This window comes from Epinephelus moara, chromosome 9 (assembly GCF_006386435.1).
Source record: "Epinephelus moara isolate mb chromosome 9, YSFRI_EMoa_1.0, whole genome shotgun sequence".
Taxonomy (NCBI): domain Eukaryota; kingdom Metazoa; phylum Chordata; class Actinopteri; order Perciformes; family Serranidae; genus Epinephelus; species Epinephelus moara.
The window spans coordinates 10827820-10849888 of NC_065514.1; the positions used below are offsets into that span (position 1 = coordinate 10827820).

Below are 22069 nucleotides of genomic sequence, written 5' to 3' on the forward strand. Positions count from 1 at the left end.
ATAAAAAATATAAACTTTTCCTTGCACCCGTAGTGCCATTTATCAGTTTAGATTATTTTGGTGTGAGATGCCAAATGTTGGAGATATCGGCTGTAGAGGTGTCTGCCTTCTCTCCAGTATAATGGAACTGGATTGCACTCTTGTGGTGCTCCAGGAGACGAAAGAAAACACTCGAAAAACTCAATAGCAATGTCTCTTTCCAGAAATCATGACCCATTTACTGAAGATCAGACCTTGCTGTGAGCAGTTTCATGCAGCATTGTTCAGATACAATTATCAGATACTCCTCTTTGCTGCTCTGAAACAGAAGCCTACACAAAGAGCTGCACTGTGCAGCCACTAGCAACTACTGGTGAAAAAGAATTCATGCATCCATCCATTTTGAATTGCTTATCTGAAGCTGGGTTGCGGAAGCAGCAGGCTGAGCGAGGATTCCAGACGTCCCTCTCTCCAGCAACGCTTTCCAGCTCCTCCTGGGGGACCCCAAGGTGTTCCCAGGCTGGACAAGATATGTAATCCCTCCAGCGTGTTCTGGGTCTGCCCCAGGGCCTCTTATAAGTACGCCATGCCCAGAACACCTCCAGTGGGAGGCGCCCAGGAGGCATCCTGATCAGATGCCCCAACCACCTAAACTGACCAGCGAAGGAGCAACAGCTCTACTATGAGCTCTCTCCGGATGTCTCTAAGGCTGAGCCCAGCTACACTTCTGAGGAAACTCATTTCGTATCTGTGACCTCATTCTTTCGGTCATTAACCAGAGCTCATAACCATAGGTGAGGGTTGGGACATAGATGGACCAGTAAATCGAAAGCCCTGCCTTACGGTTCAGCTCCCTCTTCAAAATATTCTCATGTTCAAAACTTATGCTCACTTTCCAAAAATGTCCCTACTTTATTAAAATGCTCTTACTTTCTAAAACGTTTAAAACAAACCGTTCTCACTCTCCAAATGTGTTTTGGCTTTCCAGAGATGTCCCCACCTTCCACACGTTACCTTGACATTATTCTCAAATATTTAACTCAGACCGGTCCTCACAAAGACAGAAATACAATGGCACACACACCTAAACTAATTGAAAACATTTATCATTCCCCAGAGTTTAACAATGAATCCACGTTTGCTGCTGAATCACCCCCTCACCGGTTTGGAGGGGTTGTCCCCCCCGCCCCCCTGGGTGTCTCGAGGGTGGCGAGTGCGTGAGGAATGGGGACTGCTGTCTTTGCTGACGTGTCCTGACTCAGCTATGTCCACCCCGCTGTCCTCACTGAGGGTCTGGCCGCTGTCTGACAGCTGAGACAGGGCACCACCTGAGGGTAAACAGGCAGACACGCCATGATGATGGGAAACTCAACACACCATCTCACTGTTTGTCCTTTAAATCTTATTGTATGAAAGCAATATAAAAGTTCTACTTTTTTATTGATTTTAATCAACGTCTACTTCAACTTTAGAAGAAAAAACATCCCAGATTTTTAGATTTACCCTAAAAAAGATCAGATTTTAAGATCTAATACAAGATTAAAAGCTTATTAAGATTAGTAATGTTTTGCATGCGGTGGCAATCGTACACAGTGTTCTGGGTAATTGCTTATTTCACCACATTAAACCAAAGTAAATACAAATTTGGAAAGATTATACATGTGATATTTATACACATCTTCTTTATAACTGCAGCTGCATATTTCCTCTTTGTACCGCAGAGAGTGACAATTAGTAAGCTTTAGAATCTGGCCAGTATCAGTAAATGAATCTGAGTTGCAGGATCTAATCTGAATGTGTCATAATTACGACAAACACTTCAAAGGAAACTTTAGGTGAGACAGATGACTTTTTGTACTGCAAAGCTCATATGTATGTACATCTACAGTCCACGAACACATTTACAATACAGGCAGCTCCAGTACAGTGATAATAACTAAGTATGCCTGTGTCATTGGAGTTGTTTGGCTGTTATTGTAACCTTACACTAAACTGGTATCTGAGGATAATCTTGTGAATTCTGGAGAAAGAAGGGTATTGAAGGTCATGTAAATTTGTTTTAAAAAAACTGACTTAATTTTTTATTTATATTTTGTCTGCACAGAATACATTAGAATTTGGGGACATTTTGGCCGTTGAACATTATGTTCTGATATCTTTATCATCCTTTAAACATATAACACATTTTTTCTATTCTGTTAATTCACATGTACAAATCACTACTTTAAGGGACTGAATTATGAGGTTAGAGGGCACATATTTCTCATTTGTTGGCATGATAGTATCACTGTCTATTAGCAGAAAAAAATATGATTAACAGTTTAGCAAATGTATTACTTAACACTGGAATTACTTTACACACTCTCCAGACTGTGAAAAAGTATGAGATCAAACATTTTCTCCAAAATAAAGTAAAATAAAAATTGGGGTTGTATCTTTCTGTCTCTCCCTGTGTATATAAGTGTATATTTTTTTAGTCACTGACACACATAATTGTAAAAATGAAAATTTGTTTATGAATACAACAGGTTTTATTTTTTTTAACTTATTGGGATTTCTTCTGTTTTGCCTCCAACTTTATACCATATTTTTTTTTAAATATAGGCTATGTAGACTGTGTTATACAGGATACACTTTATAAATTGTATAATTTTAATATTTAATATTTGTTTGGTGTTTCTAAATATGGCTTTTTCCGTTTTTCTCAATGTACATTTTTCTATTTATTTTATTTATTTTTTTAAGGTCCATTTTTTCATCACTCGTACTATTTAAGATGGTTAACCACACCTGCCATTATAGGGCTTTTTAGCCTACTGATGTGCATTATGTATAAATAACTAAATAACTAAATAAATATAATAATAAATAATAAATTTGTTGGTCAGATAGAAAAAGAAATTTGGAGATGTAAATTTGAGCGCTGGGATATTGTGATTATTATTTTCTAACATTTTATAAATAAATGGCTAATCGAATTAATTTTAGTAATACTTTCCATATTAATAAATAATTCAAAAGAACTACTAGTTGCAACCCTACATGTGCATATTCTTAATTTGATTACACGAATGAATCAAAGTTGACCCTGGATGTACATTTTATTCTATGTACACTCTATGTCCCTCACCTCGAGCTTGGGGCAGCGGCCGCACCTCGTTGACGTCAGGCTCTGCGTTGGGCCTGTGAACCTCCACTGTAACAAACTGTTGTTTAGAGCCAGGAGTGGAGCCGGAAGCTTTGGACATCGACACTGGCTTAAGGGGCAAAGAAGGGGGAGGAGGAGGAGCAGGGAGTGGAGGTGGAGGTGGAGGTGAAGGGGACGGGGCAGCAGGTTTGGTGCCTCTGCTGGGGGACTGGACTCTGGGGAAAGGGCCAATGTTGTGCTGTGTGACCATGGACAACTGAGCAGCTGCTATGTGCTCTTTCTTGAACGGTACCGAGGGATCTCTTTTTTTGATGACTGCGTAGTCCCGAGACGGGTCCCTGGGATGTTCTCGTTTGTGGTGCAGTGCGGGCGAGGCGGGGGCGTGTCCTGGCTCTTTGCTGTGGTTGTGAGAGGCCGGGGCTGTGAAGTACAAGCCTGAGTGGGAGGATTCGGATGAGGGGCATTTGTTGAGCTGATCTCGTCTAGTTGGGCGCCTCTGCACCCCGGGTGGGGGCGGAGGCTTGAAGGAGGGGGGAGACTCAGCTGTGTTGGACTGTACGTCGTCCTGAAGTGAGAGGATATATTCATTATTGATTAAGGGTGTGAAAATGTATTATGGAACAATATACTGCAATACAAAATGTGACCACAGTGCATGAATTATGAAGCTCAAATATTTAATGCAATAAATCTGATCAGCACTGACTCTGACAACGCACTCATTTTTGTTTGCATAAACTGATTGCCGGGGGAGGCAATATTATTTCATCCATTAACACTGTCAAGTGTCAGAGTTCCAACTACTGAGTAAAATATTCACTAGCTTAAAGTCCTGGAGAAATGTCTCACCTCATGACTGTAAAATCAGTTTAATTACAATTTGTGGAAGAATGAGAAGTTTGGAGAACATTTATTCAATTTCAGATTCTGTAAGATGACACTGATGTGTTACTTAATCTTCATTTCACTGATATGCAGAAAAAGATCTGCTAGGTTGCTTCACACCTTTTCTCACTTACAGTATCTCTAGTTGTATGTAGAGGTGAACTAGTGTCAGGATTTGGTTTTATTTGTCCAGATGTTGAGATAGCTGCCTTCTGCAACAAAATTCTCACTCCCAGCTCATCAAATATAAACACTCTGGCAATGGCCTCACACGTCAAATTATGACACTCCAGGTACCCTCCATCAGTTCTGGTTGGTCAAGGACGACATGTCAATTTATGCTTGTAACATGCATTGCATCTTTTCAAAATAAAATTCCGATTTCACAAGACGCGTACAGCTTCTGCTCATTAAAGGCATAATAATAGTCTCTTTTCAAAATAAACTTAGAACGTGGGTAAAAAAAATGTTTTTGGGTTCACTTCCTGAGGTTAAGGCCATGTGGTTAGGTTAAAAAAAAAAAAGAGTATGCAATAATACTATGTACTAATGCAGTGGTTCCAAGCTGGTGGGTTGCGGGCACATTCTGAATGGACCGCAAGTGACTCACAATTGTGTCAAGCTCGTTAAAAAAACACACTTATTTTTAGTTACACTAAACTTCCAGCACAGAGCTTTTATTTTGAAGTGCTGTTTTCTGCTGTAGAGTGAGTGACTAACAGACAGCTACTTGAAAGACACAGCAAACTAGCTCAACAACATGGCAAAACACAAGTATGACACTGAACTTATTAAAGTATTTGGACCTATAACTAATGACTAAGGAAAATTCTGGAACCACTGTACTAATGTACTGTAATATCACACGTCAGTAGTATGTTACACATACTAGCACACTATGCTGTTATTTAAATAACTATATTGACTTTTGGTTTCACATGAGACACAAATAGCAGTCTCCTGGGTGAAAGTCCAGAGTTTGTTTGACCTGTTCACTTCCCCTTTCGCCTGCCTCATGCGGACTTTCTCACTCATCCTAATGCAGCAGTTGCTCAAACCGTCAAAAAATGCTACTGCCCAGTGCGTCTCATACCGCCGCTTAAGGGTGCCTTGGTGCGTTAGCATCTGATGCCGAGGGCTACTGACAAAGCGTCAGTATTTGGCGAGCTGGGAGTGAGACCTGGTTGGTCTTCTATTTGATTTCTGCAGCCACTCCAAAACAATTGAGGTGAATGGAGTTTAGTTCATAGTGGGGTTTTATTGTTTGCAACGTCCCTTTAAGAAATGGCAAAATTTGCAGATTTAATATATAAATATTAAAAAGTCAGAGTTTAGTTTAAATACCAACTTTGAACCCTGTGTATCTGAATGACTTTATAGTGACACCCCTAATTTGTAGCATGCTTAGAAAGAGCATTTTAAGGCAAAGTTTAATTCCAGTGACTCCTGTTAAACCACCAGTTTCAGTGACAGTAACAATCAACTTGAAGACGTTTACAAACCAGGCTGAACACGTAGTTGCTTGTTGTTTCCATCCCGATCCTGTATTTCAGTATAACTCAAACAAAAACTGAACAGTGGGATGAACACTGACACATGAGTGGCTCATCAGCAAATGGAAAGACAGCAAAAAAAGAAAAAGTTTACAAAAGAAAAGTAAGATATGATTTGAGTGACAAGTAGCCTTTGATGACAGCAGACTAAAAGCTTTCTCCTTGACCTCCCTCTTGTCTCCTGCTGCTCGGGATAAACAGATGAGACCTTTCGATATCTCTTGTTGCTTTGGAAACTGCAGACTTTTCTTTTACCCTGAGGTGCGACTGTAAGCTCTTCCTTTTTTGCACAGATGGAGAGGTAAGAAGAGAATTGGACATGCCAGTTGGCCTATAGTGATCACTTTCCACTTTCCAGACAACAAAGAAAAAGAAAGGCTACACCGGCACTTACTCTCACAAAGATCTACTTGTCCTTTTTTCTCTCTTGTTCTCATTTGGTGCAAACACTTGTTCCGCTCCAGCTCAGTCTACAATACAAACCCTGCAGGTCAGCTACATCTCAAGCACCTCCATCTGTCCCAATACCCCCGCCTCTTTTTTCACAATTTTCATCCCACCCCTTCTCACTTCTCCCCTGTGTCGCATCCATCTTTATCAGGCCAAAGCAGGGGCTGTGCCTGCCTGCCGGGCTCACCAGAGAGATGTCGGTCAGCAGCGTGTTCAGACTCTCCGGAGGATCCTCTTCATTACTTTCCACCACGCTGTCATTCTACGAGAAGCAGGAAAGAAATGGAGGAGGAGGGGGGACGTGAGGTGCAGGGGTAAAAGAGAAAGAGGGGAGGGTGACAGAGACAGGAAAGACAGAAAACCAGAGAGGGAGGGGGGAAGAAGAGAGTGATTAAAGTGAGAGACAGAAAGCTTGTGAGCAGATGTTAAACACAGATGTGTGTTTGTCCCCAAACAAATGCCAAATTAGATTTGGTGGATGTTCCGCTTCTTCTGGAAAACAGGAAAGACGTCAATATCTGTTCACGTTGCTTGTCAATCTTTAAGTTTCTAAGGGAAGCTGGCAAATAAGACATGCACACACACACACAGCTATCATGTCTTCTTCCATAAGCAAAACACACATGCCGTGAAATCGATAGAGAGCCATCAGCTGAGTTCAAAGTAGGATTTGGCAGCTCAATCCCACCGGCGTGGTGGAGAGGAGGCAATTTGGGGCAGATCTGTGAGTGATTTCAGAGCTGAGGAGAAACGCTGCCCTTCATTTAACTCTGTCACCAAAACAAAAACCCATCAATTCAGCTTAATTACCCCTCGTTGTTGCACGGGGAGCACTTACAGACAACTTATTTATCACAGGAGTCAATCGACTGTTTACATGCGGAGACGCTGCTCTGCAGTCACAGCATGCTGAGTTTCTGTGTATGTATGTGTATGTATGTGTACATAGTTACAACCCACAGAGTGTGTGTATGTGTGTGGAAGCATGAGTGTCTCAGTCTACCAGGAATCATATCAGGCAATTCTACAGTGATTTATATCCAGTGCCAATGTTCGGTGCAAATGCAGGACGTAGTGTGATGTTTATGTGTTGTGGTAAAAAAATAACAATATGGAGGTGTTGTGTAACACGTCTGACTGCTGGGATCAGACGAAACAACATCAGCTGAGGTTTTGGGGACAAAAATCCAAGCTACGACTCCCTTGTAAAAGAGATTTTTGAATCTCAATGAGAACATTCATGGTGTAATAAAAGTTAAATAAATAAATAAATAAGTTGGTGTATAGTTTGTTATTGTGGGAAACAACTGATCCTGCGTTTGGTGACAAACAGACAAGGATGTCACAATTTTTGTCCCCACTCTTCCTCCTTTGACAGTGTCTATGACATGCTCTGTGACACATTAGAAGCAACACTTGTTGATATTCCTGGTCCTGGAGCGCTGTCCCCGTCTGCCCCTGAAGTCCCTGTTGACAGACTGCAAGTTATAATTAGTTCTACGTGTAGTCTGGCATGTCTCTCGGCAAGAATTTACAGGTGCCGTGAACACTAAAATGACATGGTGACCATCTCGAAAGACAAATGATGTGCATTCTAGACCGAACACGCCCAGCTAGGCTGAATGTGATTTATTTTATACGAGAAGCAGAAAATGACTCAAGATGAGCATGACGGGACTACAGATGTAAAACTGCACCAACTGTGGAGGCAATTGTGATGACAAACAATACTGATTTCCCCACAGATACCTGATTGTTGAAGGTGACAGTGTAGTGGAGGGCATATGTAGGTATACGCAGTGGTCGAATTGAGGGGGGCTTTGTTAGAAAATTGACCAAAAAGCATCCCCCTTGTTAATCTAGAATCTGTGTGTGCAGGCACGGATGTAATTTGAGGGGGGGGGGGGGGGGGGGGGGGGGGGGATGNGCACTTCCCGTATCTGTGCCCTCTGTCCCCCGCACTTTTTGCAGCCGTTACAACCGGGGGGGGCAGGGGACATGTCCCCCGCACTTCCCGTATCTGTGCCCTCTGTCCCCCGCACTTTTTGCAGCCGTTACAACCGTTCAATTCGTCGTTAACATGTGGTAACGTGTTTTTCCGAGCCATCTTTAAACGCACCATGAGTAGGCGGCGCCAGGCGCATACACATGCTATCATGTTGTGATCAGAATCAATCGCACAGACCAGACGTGCTGCTGGGCAGTGCTGCTGTGTTAACTATGTTCAGTTCAGCAAACCAGCCAGCAAGAAGCAAAAAACCTTGCACAGTTTCTTCCAAACAAACTGTGTAAGTTGAGTAATGCTGTTGCATGTAGATAATGTTAGCTAAATGATGACTAATTAATAGATGCCAATATATCAAGTTAAGCTAGTTAACAAGAATACTAATGTTATTGTTACCTATGTTAAATCGCTTGCTAGCTAGCTTTCATGCTAGGAATAAACCCACTCCTCCTTGATAAGAACTTGTGCTCACTATTGCTTTGCACATATTTTTTTAATCTTTATTGCCACAATATAAAGAGCAGGGTCAGGGAGGAGACAGTGGACCAGAGGCCAGCAAGGATGATCATGCAGGGTCTTCACAGGTGAGGAGAGATTATAACTGGCTGAGAGAAAATATCTATAGCATAAAAGTGACTGTGCAATTAATTTCCACAGCTATGTCACCACTACTATTCTTAATTCTATTTCTAAATTTTGCTTTGCACATTTATTACCTATATTATTGCAATAGGTAGAAGAGGGACAGGGAGAAACCAGGTAGGTATCAGGACAGGGACCTGACAGCAGCACCAATTATCTACTACTATCTATAACTGGCTATTTCAGAACTATTCTTATTTATACTCTAAAATGTTTTTGTCTGTATTGCAAGTGCAATACTACTGCATTATTTGTGTTTATAAAAGCAGCAGGTATAGGTCATGCCATTTTTCTTTATCATGATTCATTTTGCACACCTGTGCTGTCATATTTGATGATGTGTGCACGCAAAAAAATCAAAGCTACATTGCATCCCTCTTGTTAAAAATGAACAATTTGACCACGGGGATTACGAGTTATAGCCACCTCTTTTTCTGGCTATTTACGGTATAGCCACCTATCAGCCAAAAAGCTATTGGAATACATAGGTAGAGTATACCTACTTCCTCCTTAGTCACCTACTCATCTACCTAGGAGTACGCGAACCTCATCAACCATCTGCATTGGTTTTAGCTGCCATAAACCTTATGAAAATAATGGATGTAACCTCCATGAGGTTTTGATTTGTGGACTCCTTGAGTTTGGCATTTTGTTTGCAACCATCTTGGATTTTTGAAGCCAGAGGTGACCATACTTGGACGAAAGGGTGAAGCAGTGGAGGACTGAGAGGGTGATCTGGCCGAGTGCCTGAAGACACTACCTGTAGACAGCCTGTCACTCAAAGTGGCCATGTCCTTAATTATGCCTAACTTTAAGCCTCAACAAAATCTTAACAGATGAGTCAGATAAAAACTCACTTGAAAAACTTTTTGAACACCGAGATTGCTGCTTGAGGGATAGAGCTGTGTCAATTTTCGGTTTTGCTGGTCTGGTCCAGTGTATGAGCTTAAACCCATTTAACTTTATGCAAATTGGATGAATCAGCCTTTGTCATTATGACATGTTCTGCACATTAAGAAGTAGTCATCGTCTCCAACCTCTGCTGACGGGTGTAGCAGCGCTAAATCCAACTCATATTGCATTAGTAATAAGCCATATGACTATGTAATTAACATATTATTATGTTTAGAAATGGACTAGGGGAGCCGGTAGTGTCTGGTAGGCCAAGGCCGGTGTCGGCAGCATAAAGGAGATCAAATTTCAGTCGCTGTGGGAGGGGGAGAGTGGCACATGCTGTGTTTGTTTACTTGATAGTTCATATGTTTTTTTGGGGTGACGAGAGGAGACATGGCAGAGTTAGTCTCTCAATTAAACGGTACTAATATGACAACATTTTGGATTTGAAGCACGCAAAAGAGGTGCCCTATCTGACTGCAAGCGCCATTTTGAGCTGAATTTTTAATTCAGTTGCTCGCTTTGAAAGTGCCGCAATGGTTGAAGGACGTCCACTGAAGTTGAAATGAGGAATTATCTATACGATACCTCCTTATCTAACAATAAAAACCAAAACAAGGTAGCAGCTGACTGAAGGGAGATCGCCAGGGAGCTAAGAGCTTCTACTAGGTAAATGACCATCGCTAATAACAAGCTAGGCTACTATTGTATGTCATTTACAGAACATGTCACAATGTGTAACGTTATGTTTTCTATTTCAAAAAGGAAGGTTATAAATATAGGAAGATAGCAAGGAGGCAACTCACCCGTATTTCAAGTGGTTATGTTTCTTGTCTGAGAGCTACAATGTTACAATGTTAATCAGATGTTAGTTTTCTTTTGGGACTTGTTGTCTGCTGAGTCAAGTGGGACACCTGGAAAAATTTGTTACACCGGTTTAGTCTGGTGTTTGGCTTAATATCAAATGGGTTGGAAAATTTTCACACCGGCTGAACCCTACTGGGTTTACAATTATGGCATGGTATTTGACCAGGAATGTGCACGTATTTGATTTGATTTGGTCGGTTTGAGCACAGCCTGGAACACAGAAGCCATGTGTTTCTTTAACAACCCGTCTCAGAGGCATCATTAATGTTGGTTCTTTCTTTAGGCTGTTTGAAAGTAGTTTCAGTTGCCTAAACTTAACCATATCTCAGCCACACAGATATGAGTAAGAACTATCTGATAAAAAGCAGTGAATCTTAGAAAAACATCATCACTGACTGTAATCCGAGGTTTTGCAACTGTGTTTGTATGTCTATTTTCATAATGTGTGTTTGTGTGTATACGAGTGCACATGCATTGGTATGCAGTTGACTGTATACCTGGCTTTGAGTGTGGCTCCGAAATCCAGTGTTGTTATCCTCACAAACCCACCCAGTTCTCTAATCTGCTTTACACAGCAGTGGTAGCACTCACCCATGGGTCCATAACAGCACAAATAGACACACACACAGACACATGGGTAGAATAAAGACCATCACACACACACTCACACACACACACACACACACACACACACACACACACACACACACACACACTCTCACACATGTAAATGTCGCTTCTCGGAGGGGAAAGCAGAAAGGCAAAGAAAACCCATCAGAGGCATCTGAAAGAGAGGGACGGTTTGGTGGAAAAATCTGCAGACAGTCAACAGCTTATCTCGGCTGTCAGCTTAGACATTGTGTGTGTGTGTGTCTGTGTTCATCTGCAATCAGTTGTCTTCATCCATAACCAAACACTTAAATGCTGACACATTTACTACATACCAGCACATTTGGTGCTTGGCACATGTGTAAGCTCAACTGAGCTAAAAGCTGTCCAGTAAGCTGATAATATGAGATAATATAATATGATAAGAAACAGACACAGAACAGAGGAGGAGGGGCGGTTGTCATTTCAATTTAACATTTATCCTGGTCAAATAAAAATGTAAATAGTGTGAATTTGGTATGCTTCACTGCGGAGTATATCTCTAAAAGGCTGGAGCTGAGTTAATGTGTTTTGGTGTAGTGAAAAAGCATTAAACTGCATGACTGAGATAAGTGTCCTCTGAGGAGTGGCTGCAGTATGTCATTACAGTCGCAGTAATCAATTCATAAGGGCTAATCAACCATCCGACCCCTCCAAACTTAAGTAGTTTCATACGATCATATCAGCGTTTCTAAACAGATGTAGTTTATGAGCTGACTTTGTCATCAGGAGGTGGAGGGGATGAAGGGTGGCATGACACCTGGGTAAGATGCCTGAAGACCACTGTTCAAGACCAACAACTATGCAAGACAGCTGCAGAGCACTCCAGTGGAAACACAGCATTTTTTTCTACAGTTAGCAACCAACACCAGTTGTTTTTTATCAGCCAATCGCTGCATTTCCAGTGGCTTTATTGTCAAATGTTTTTAGCAATCCATTACTGTGTTTCCACCAATGATAGTGCCATGAAAAGCGGTTGCTTTTTACCGAGACATCGCCGTGTTTCCTGCCCAGATAGTACCGTGAAAAGTGGTTGTTTTTTAACTAGACGTCATTGTGTTTCCTGCCCAGGTAGTACCGTGAAAAGTGGTTGTTTTTTACAGAGACATTGCTGCATTTTCTGACGGGGTTCTGCCACCAAAAGTGGGTATTGTAAGTCAAAACATGACCTTTTCCTGATCATAATCAAGTGGTTTTTGTGCCTAAACATAACCACACATTAGCCACAGTGTTGTTGACAAGAAATGTAAAGTTTTTAATTTATCCACTAAATAGTAATGTACAGATGTAATGTATCTGTGGTTTGTAGAAACATACAATGCCAAAATCTATTATGGCAACGTCTGAGGTTTAAGTCTCGTTTCCACCAAACACTTCTGGTATAGAACCTTTGGAACCAAAAGTAACCCTTGAGACATGGTACCTAGACCCTAGCGTTTCCATCACAAATAGTACTTTTAAATGTGGACGGGGTAGTTGTCACTCACTGCTCCGTCCAGCACTCACTGTATTTCCTCCTTTATCAGTCTGCACCTTGTTTATCGTCCACAGAACGAGGCTGCACGCCGACGTTTTCAGAACAAAATAAAACAAGCTGCAGTGAGAGCCTCTCTCCATGGGATATATAAAATTAGCTGATTTGTGCATTTAGTCCTTCTCAGGCAAGCTCAGGGGTGTAGTGTTGCCGGAACTGACAGGAACGAAGCTCTGTGACGCTTTTTTTTTTTTTTTTTTTTTCCTCTGAGTGAGGATTGGCATACAATTCACATAATCCGGTCGAAATCAAAATAAATAAACGCTTGAAGATCCACTCATTACTAAAAGTGTATGTCATAAAAACTAAAGTGATGCTTAAAATTGTCACAGTGAAATTTAAGGTGTGCTGATTGATTCAAGTCTTCAACTCATGCACTGAGCAACATGACAAGTTAATGTTTCAACTTCTACATCACTGGCAGTCGGCCCGGTGAATTAAGTTATCTTCAAAACATCCTTTGATTTTACAGTCTATTAATGAAACACTCCACAGTATGAACAGTGGTTACATGAGCCTCAAAACCAGCCACAACTCAGCCCTGAGCAGAGTGACCGTCCTCTACTGACCAATCAACAGACTGCAGTGTTCACAGCTTCACCTTGTAGTACCAGATCTGTGTGCTAGGTACCCCAACAGAGGGGGGACCAAAATGTGGATGGTACAGAACGGTTCCATTGGTACCATCCACAACTTTTCATAATGGAAACAGAAAAAAAGCGTACTGAACTGAACCGTACCATCCTGCTCGGTGGAAACGGGGCTTTATTTTGCAGTAAAGTCCCACTCACTGTACAATACCCCTTCTGTGCCTTTGTCACACCTTTAATTTCAATCTTTTCTCTCTGTAACAGTGATCTCATCTGTGCAGAAACAGCCAGAGACTTTCTGTACAGTCACAGCACTAGCCTATGAGGACTGTTAATAATTGTGACTGTATAGAGACACATCACTTTCTTTAAAAGCACTATAGTTATTGTCCAAATCAAGTTAGAGAAAGGAAAAGCAAGAAGGACGAAAAACACTGCAAACAAATTCACTGCAAAACCACAAAACAAGGTGAAAGTCAGAGTGTATGTACTGTATGTGTGTCTGGTGCACACACAGGGAACTTTAAATCTGCTTGTTTAGTGTGTATCCTGTAAGTGTGGGTTTGTGTTGGAAAGCATTCATCACTTTCAGCAGCGACTCCTACCTCCATCATATCTATCAGCCAGAGCAGCCTTTCCTATGAGGGGGGATGGGGACAAAAGGAAAGGTTTTGGGGGGTGAGGTGGAAGAAAATCACAATCTATCAAATATCAGCCGAAAGACTTTTCAATCTCAACAGGAAAGGCATTGAAACGTGTCACAGTTCAGCCTGACAAAGTCCACACCAGAGTTGGATCTCTGCTACAGCAGAATCTGTTATAATCCATGGAAATACATCACACCACACTCTCTCTCTCTCACACACACACACACACACGCATCCAGACAGACAGCGAGGCAGACCAGAAAAATAAAAACACTCAGGTCCATCCATCAGAATTGTTTGTACCAGACCGAACTGCTACTGCACCTTCAATCATGTAAGAAAAACAGTAGCACATGGAATATTAAATTTAAAAATATCCAGATTTGATGACATATTATGTTCCCACAACCCTGAAAAATCTTAAAGGGAAAAGAAACTCTGCCCATTTCAACTAACACAGGAGCAGACTTCAAATCAAGAGGAGCCAGATTGTTATTCAACTGATAAACGCAGCCTACCCGTGCAGAGCTGAGGGTGGTGTTCGTCATGAAGCTGGCTGACGACGAGGTCAAGGTGTCTGGGTATGACACCATGGACAGGGAGTCTGGTTGGAGTGCCGTCGCTCCAGCTGTCCCCTGTCGCGCCTTCAGAGCCTGGATCTCACGTCTCAGCACCAGCCCGTCAAAGTGCTCCAGGTCCTGTGGGGTGACCAGGCCTCGCACCTCTGACAGCAGAGAGAACTGAGAGAGGGAACGTACAGAGGGGGAGAGACAGAGGGGGAGGAAATGATATAATGCAACAGACTTTGAGTGTGTTGTACCAACTAAGAGAAATGAGAGCATTCCCTTGGGGAAATAAGGGAAAACTCATCTCTACTCTGAATTTTGTGATGATTCTGAATGACTTTTGTTGTCCTTTAAAAACACTTCTACCATAAGAGTGTTTTACAAAGAAGAGAGACGTGCGTTTATATTTTCGAGGCTCCATTTCACCAGCCACCAGCTGATATTGACTGCCATCAACCTATCGGCAGTCAGGGCAGCTGTGGCCCAGGAGGTAGAGTCCACTATTAGTATGATTGGCATTTCGATCCCGAGCTCTCCCAGTCCGCATGTCGAAGACACTGAATCCCAAATTGCTCCTGATGTCTGTGCCACCTGTGTGTGAGTGCATGTGAATGTTAAACTGAGTACCAGGTGGCACCTGGTATGGCAGCCTCAGCCACCAGTGTATGAATGTGTGTGTATTTGACATGTAAAAGCGGTTTGAGTAATCGAAAGACTAGAATGGCACATACAAATGTAATTCCATTTGCCACTTACCAAATAACATGACATTCACCGATGGCGGTGGCTGATGTTTATCTGTTGTGTCACATCAGTTATTTGGTTATTTGCAGCTGGACTCAGACAACAGGAGCTAGCACAGGATACCCAGCTGCTGATTCAGAGGAGAAGCCATTAGCTGGATCTGACTCTGGCATGATGTAAGAGCGCAACGGCTGCCATGCTCACATGTGGTTGTCTTCACGCTTGCTTTCAGTGAGCAGCTTTTAGCTCTGTGTCTCACATCTTGGATGAGAAGAACAATAGACTGAGCTGCAACGAGGCAGATATGCTGATCTTTGTGAAGATAACGTGCATCTTACTGAAAAGAAGGCTATGAGGTATTGGTGATTTCTTTTTTCATTTTTTTCATTCATATTCGCAAGAGGAGATGCATTGTATGATAAATAAACAACAACAACAACAAAATTATCGCCGTTGGTATCGGCATTCACTATTGGGCAAACTATTACTTCTTTACACATCAGTATTGGCCCAGAACTGATACATTTATATTACCAGTTCATGCTCAGTATCAAACCTATTGCTGCAAACAGCAATTAACAATCATATCTTTAGATAGAGTTCATTCATTATGGCTTTATATTATCACGATTCACACAGCAACTTTGGTTTAAAGGAGCAATGTGCAGGATTTAGTGGCCTCTAGAGGTGATAACTGCAGATTGCACCCAGTTGAAAAGTCCCCTGTAATCAGTGTTGATTGTTCAGGAGGTTTTTACAGGAAGCCAAATTACCCGCAGAGGTCTATTCCTCTCCAAAATAAATGGACCTCATAACTTTCAACCAGTATTATCACTGAATAAAGCAGCTTCTAACTACAGTGGCCAATGCAAAAACGCAAAAACACAAACGTCCCTATTTAGAGCCAGTGTTTGGTTTGTCTGTTCTTAACTACTGTGCAAACATAGCGCTGCAAAAGGTGGACTATATGGACGAGAACCCACTCCCTATGTAAATATAAATGGCTCAGTCTAAGGCAACTAAAACACAATGATTCTTTTTTTCAGGTGATTATACACTAATGAAATGTACTTATCGTATTAGATTCAATTTCTGCCAATACAGCCCCCTAAATCCTACACAGGAGCATTAAATTATCAAATTGAGTTTTGTGCAGTGCTGGTAGGATTAAGTTGAAAGTCCTCACTTCATTTAAAGCAAGCTCAAACCCTCCTCTTATTCTAGGTTAATTCCCGTTGCAACTTTGTACAGTTCAAAACACTTAACCAAAAACAACCCATCCAACAAGCAGGTTTTAAAGTAGCTCTAAAAACAGCAGTAGGCAGCTGGAGAAGCTTTCTGTGGGTGTGTGATACAGCAGTGTACTTGAGAAAACTGAAATAAAATGCCTTTGATTTATTGTGTTTTTTTACAAGGTGAACTACTGCAGACTGCGAGAAAATAAGAGCCGGGGATGAAGGGAAAAACAAAACAGTACTGTAAGCATCGGCAAAAAGCCCGGGCATAAATCTCAGAAGGGCTCCGAAAACTTCAATTCAAAGCTCACAGCAATCACACACACACACAGACTGTACAGGAGTACTGAGTCCTGCATAAAGAAAACTGATTCTCTTTTGATCTCTCCTTTCTCAAACAAGCCCCTCTCGTCCTTCACCTTTGCGTGCGTGTTGAGCAGCTCGAACAGCGCCACGACGAGCTGCTCCACTCCGATGTGTCCTTCTCGGTACTCCTCCACGTAGTAGCCCATGGTCTGCCGCTCCGCCTCCGTCAGCAAGTGGCGCGCCTGCTCCTCCAGCATGGCCCGCGACTGGTTCACCAGGCTGGAGAGGGTCACCTGTGAGCCCGCCACGCCTTTATAAAACCCAGGCTGGTGAAGATAAATGGAGGAAAGGAGAGGAAGAAGACAAGAGATGGAGAAGACATTTTAATTTGTTTCACTGCGGGTGATGGAGTGAGAGAAAAAGGTCGACGAGGAAGAAAATCTTAAGAGGTGAAGAACAGGTCAGGGAGCAGCTGTCAGCAGCTGTGATGTAAGCTTTTTGGGGGAAAGAGAGAGGTGGGGAGACAGTTCAGAGAGGGATGAGGAAGGAATTGAGAAGAAAAGGAAGAGGGTGGAAAGGAGAAGTGAAAAATGAGAAAAGTGAGGAGAACAATACAAAGAAAAGGAGGAGGGTTAGGAGTGAGGAGGAAGAGCGATTGCAGAATAGAAAGGGAGCAAGGGAGAGCAAAAGATGTGAGGAAAGAGGGCGGATTGGACGGACAGAGCAGCAAAATTGAAGAAGGTGGGAAAGAGTTTGATGTGGAGGAAGAAGGCTGGTGAAGGCTGATGTTTAGCATGGCAGGAGTTGAAGACTAAGAACGTGGTGGTTGATGAAGGAGAAGGAGATAACAGAAAGAGTAGGAGGAAGAAGTGATGGATAGGAAGAGAGAGCGGGAGATAACCGCAAAGACCCAGAGGTGACGGAGGAGCAGGAGGAGGGTTAGAGAGGAGACAAAGGCAGGAAACCAATCAGGGCGGACAGAAAAAGAACAAGAACATTAATTACACCCACATACACTGAACCAACCATCAGTCTTTTCCTCCCAAATGTATAAATTACCATCCTTCCCTCTTCCTTCTGTCCCACCATCATCCATTATCATTAATGCTTTGTGGCGCTAACACCACAGCTTGCAGCAGGGCAGAAAGTGCGCCGTTCACACGTGGGTGGCAGGTTTTTAATGTTTTTTTCTTTTACAGCTTTTATATCCGTCCCCGGTGTGCCAGCTGGCTTCTCTGCCAATCACAGGAACGACACTGTGGCACTTCAGAAACTGATGAGCTGCCAATATCACTTCTCCACTCCATATCTGTTCCTTTTCTCCTCTCTGCCTGTTCCTTTCTCTCGTCTAAGTTATCTGCTCACTAGCATGCAGCTTTTCTTTAATTAACTCCTTAATCAAAGACACCACTTCAAAGTCACAGCTCCGGGGTCTGTGTCTGCCTGCGTTTGTACGCGACGGAAACAGGACGGAGAAACAGGCCTGGTGCTGTCTTCTTCCTCCTCCTCCTTCACTGTCTGTCTTCACCTCATCCTCAACTCTTTTCCTGCGCCCGTCCGTTTGTATCATCAGCAGTAGCTGTCCCAGCGTCCCGGTCCGAATAGAGCCAACAACTGTTTAACGCCCAAGGTGAACTCTGGTGCTACCCAGCCTGAATCCTAATCACCTCAATGCTTACCGTGAAAATTCCTCTAAAGCATCTCTGTCCCGGTTACTTAACTCAAGGGCGGCGTGGAGTGAACCAGTGGGTACACATGAGGCATGTGAGCAGTCAGTCTGTCTCTCGCCGTCGCATCAGAGGGCAGATCGGCACTTGAAGCAGCTAATGAAATCGGTCGTCACTCAACTGGAGTGGAACACCTGCAGTCTCCCGCTAATGAGGTCTGCTCGAGAAGGCGATGCACGAGGACAGGGGGAGAGGACGCTTTTACAGTAAGACCGCCATTTTACAGTCATGGACATCCAGTAACGATGCTTCGTTTGTTGGACTCGTTCCATCTCTAAGGTCATTCTCTGGATGCATGTCTTAAATGCTAGATAAGCTGATTGGCCCTTTTATCGCAGCGGCCGACAACAACAACGACCACTGTCGACATCCTATTGATAAAGAGCAAATCAGATAAAGCCCCATCTGGAAATGTCACACGCTGCTATGGCTTGTTTCCATTTAATAATACAAAGAGTAGAAAAAGTTGAGATAACGTAAAAAGGCAATGTTTCCAATATGATACGAGTCTGTTCTTGTCTGTGTTTTGCAAAAGAGCACCTCCATTAATCTCAGCGCTAACTTCAGGGACACTCTCCCTGCACTCTGCTGTTGTTAGGGTCAGCCTGTTCAGCACACTACACCTTCACTGCACCTTGCTTATCTTTAAACATGGCTTAGAATATCTCATCCGATGACTTTAGGCAAAGGTTTCCTGAAAACAAAATGAAGTGGCTGGCTGTGCTGCTTGGTACACGATAAACATAAGCTACATTGGCATTACCGGGCTTAATGCTCAATTCTGATTTTTCCCCAGTTTGATCTTTCTGCCTAGAATGTTCACATTTATGTTTGAAATGACCCACTGAAACAGCACACTGCAGATGCAACAGACCACTCTGATATTGTATGGTGAGTAATCTGTGGCCGTGCAGTGACTTATGATGATGAAAAACCATGGACGCTTGAGGAAAAACACACACGAATTCCGATATGACCGCACTCACAGCAGTCGCATGGCCAGTGATCAGATATGTATCGGATTTAGCACCACATATAAAGTATGCCAGATCTAATTGGAAAACTAGAATTGCTGAGCTGCACTTCTAGTTTACATCTAAGTCTGTGAAAACATGGATGCTTTACACACATCTTCCCCCCAGCAGCACAGAAGATCCATACAATCACCACAGTTTCAGTGTGGACACCCAAGATTAGAGTCGCCGATCCATTATCTGATCAATGTCTCTGCTTCTGTTCCTGAGATAAGACATTCAATAAAGGCAAGAAAAGTGTTTTTGCAGAACCTTATGATGTCAGTTGACCGTTGACTTTTTGGATGCTTAGTGTCATCATTCATTTATTCATTCATTGGAAAGGAATGAATCAACTTCATCATTTTATCCTATTAGACATTTCTGTGCAATTTTGTCATAATTAGCCAATCAATTCTTGAGTTATAGCCAAAAACATGTTTTATGAGGTCACAGCAACCGTTCACCACCTAATTCTAGTAATTTTATCCATGAGTCCGAGCTGATATTTGTGCTGGATTTGAGGAAATTCCCTCAAGGCATTCTTGAGATATTGCTTTCATGAGACAGATGAGGTCACAGTGAGCTTGACCTTTGACCTAGGATGACCAAAATCAAACTGGTTCATCTTTAAGTCAAAGGGGGCAATTGTGCCAAATTTGAAATGATTCCCTCAAGGCGTTCTTGAGATGTCGCGCTCACAAGAATGTGCACTTCCTCCGCTCACATATCCAGACATTGTAAACTATCTTGTTGTTGGACTGGGTGCATACACTTTGGTAACAGAGGTAACAGAGTGCATATTCCCCCCCGTACCACTCGGCATGTTGTACCTTTATATTCTCGATAGGCCCACATTCGTCTGAAACCTCTTTGAACCAACAACGAAAGAACAAACATGATGACTAACCCTGCCGGATTCAAGCAGGTTTAAAAATATCCTCCAGTGTCTCTGCCGGGTTAAAAAGATCCACTCTGTGGTTTAATAAAAGGTCTGCTGCAATCCTGAGAAGCAAACGAGTGAGCAACTGTAAAATCTAAAAACAATTTATATAACCAGACAGTAGAAGCAGACACCAATGACGCCAGAGTTTGATTGCAGTTAATGCAGCAGTATTAAACTGTGCGTAAACAGGAAGACAATGACAATTACTGTTATCCTGTTTACATTTCTGGCATTGACCAAATTTGCTTATTGCACCTTACCTCTCCAACTTTGTATTGCGACTGCTGCACAACAAATTTCCCTCAGGATGAATAATGTTTATCAGCTTCTCATTGACTACGTAAACTTCATTTCAGATGTGTGTTGATATTGGCATGGAAAGAGGACTTCTGAAGATTACTACAAGCCACAGTGAGGTAGGTTAACCTGGAGGGCTGAGGGACAGACAGAGAGAGAGAGCACCCGAGTAGAGCTGCAAAAATTAATCAATGAATCAATTAGTTGTTGACTATTAAATTAATCACTAACAAATTTGAAAATGAATAAATCCCTTTGAGTATTTTAAGGGAAAATTTGTCAGATTCAAGTTTCTTAGATGTGAATATTTTCTGCTTTCTCTATTACTCTATGACAGCAAACTGAATACCTTTGAGTTGTTGAAAAATAAGATATTTGAGGATGACATCTTTCACCATTTTATGACATTTTAAAAACCAAACAACTATTGATTCATTTGAAAAAAACTGACGGATTAATTGATAATGAAAACAATGTTGGTTGCAGCCATGATCACAGGAGTGGGGCAGACCAAGAATGCACATGTAGAAATGCTGATGTCACTTTTTGGAGAGCTTTCAACTTGGGCTGCTCCTTAATAGTCCACCAAACGTTAGTCAACTTGAAAGGTCATTAGTCGGCAAGATTTCATTGGTCACTTAGTTGCAGAAGAAAAACAAACAAACGTAAAACTCTATTAGGAGCTGCACCTTGTCAAAATAAATCAAAACCTAAATGACTGGACCGTGTGGGGATTTAATTTGAAAGGACAGACACAGGAAGTGGCCACGCTCAGCAGTCAGACAGGAGTCAGGTTAATTTCCAGGGCTGGTACCTGGGGTTATTCCACAGGCTAGTTAATAACATGTCGGGCAGGAAATCCAAAGTGTGGGATCATTTTGAGAAGGTGAAGGACGAACCCAAGGTGATATGTAAACTCATCTTCATTGGTCGACTACAAACATGACGTATCATCTGAAACATGGAAGTAGCTACATGCCCATTAGCCCACAGCGTCATTAACAGGCGGCTCGCTCAGTGTGTGACGTGCACTTGTAGATAAAATATAGGCCTATATTAATGAAGGTTCATTAGTACGGTTTTGTATTTCTCTGTAATGTAGCACAGTGTTAACAATGTTACTGATACAATTCTTTCTCACACCTTCAACTCAAACTATTGTGTTGCCCCGCCCAAAACATTTAATGAATAAATTAATATCGTAAACATGCGGGCGACTAGTCGACTAATGGCCCTAAATGACGACTATAGTCTTAAACAGCGGATGGAGTTTGCTCAGTTGTCACAGAGATGACTCAGCGGTCAGCGTCCAGTCAGTGGACAACAAAAAATGACGACTGATGACAACTACCAAAAGCCACTCTGTAAGTGTTTAAACAAATAAGTGACTAAG

General features: G+C 42.3%; 1 protein-coding gene across 1 annotated transcript in view; it reads right to left on the minus strand.

Annotated features, from left to right (window-relative positions):
• whrna (whirlin a) overlaps positions 1 to 22069 on the minus strand; it is a 235932-nt gene that overhangs the window by 17930 nt on the left and 195933 nt on the right. The window contains exons 6-10 of the mRNA XM_050052902.1: positions 16807 to 17019; positions 14361 to 14582; positions 6203 to 6277; positions 3110 to 3692; positions 1141 to 1307 (exon numbers count right to left, since the gene is read on the minus strand). Of these exons, the coding sequence (XP_049908859.1) occupies positions 1141 to 1307; positions 3110 to 3692; positions 6203 to 6277; positions 14361 to 14582; positions 16807 to 17019 (1260 nt within the window). The remainder of the gene's footprint in view (positions 1 to 1140; positions 1308 to 3109; positions 3693 to 6202; positions 6278 to 14360; positions 14583 to 16806; positions 17020 to 22069) is intronic.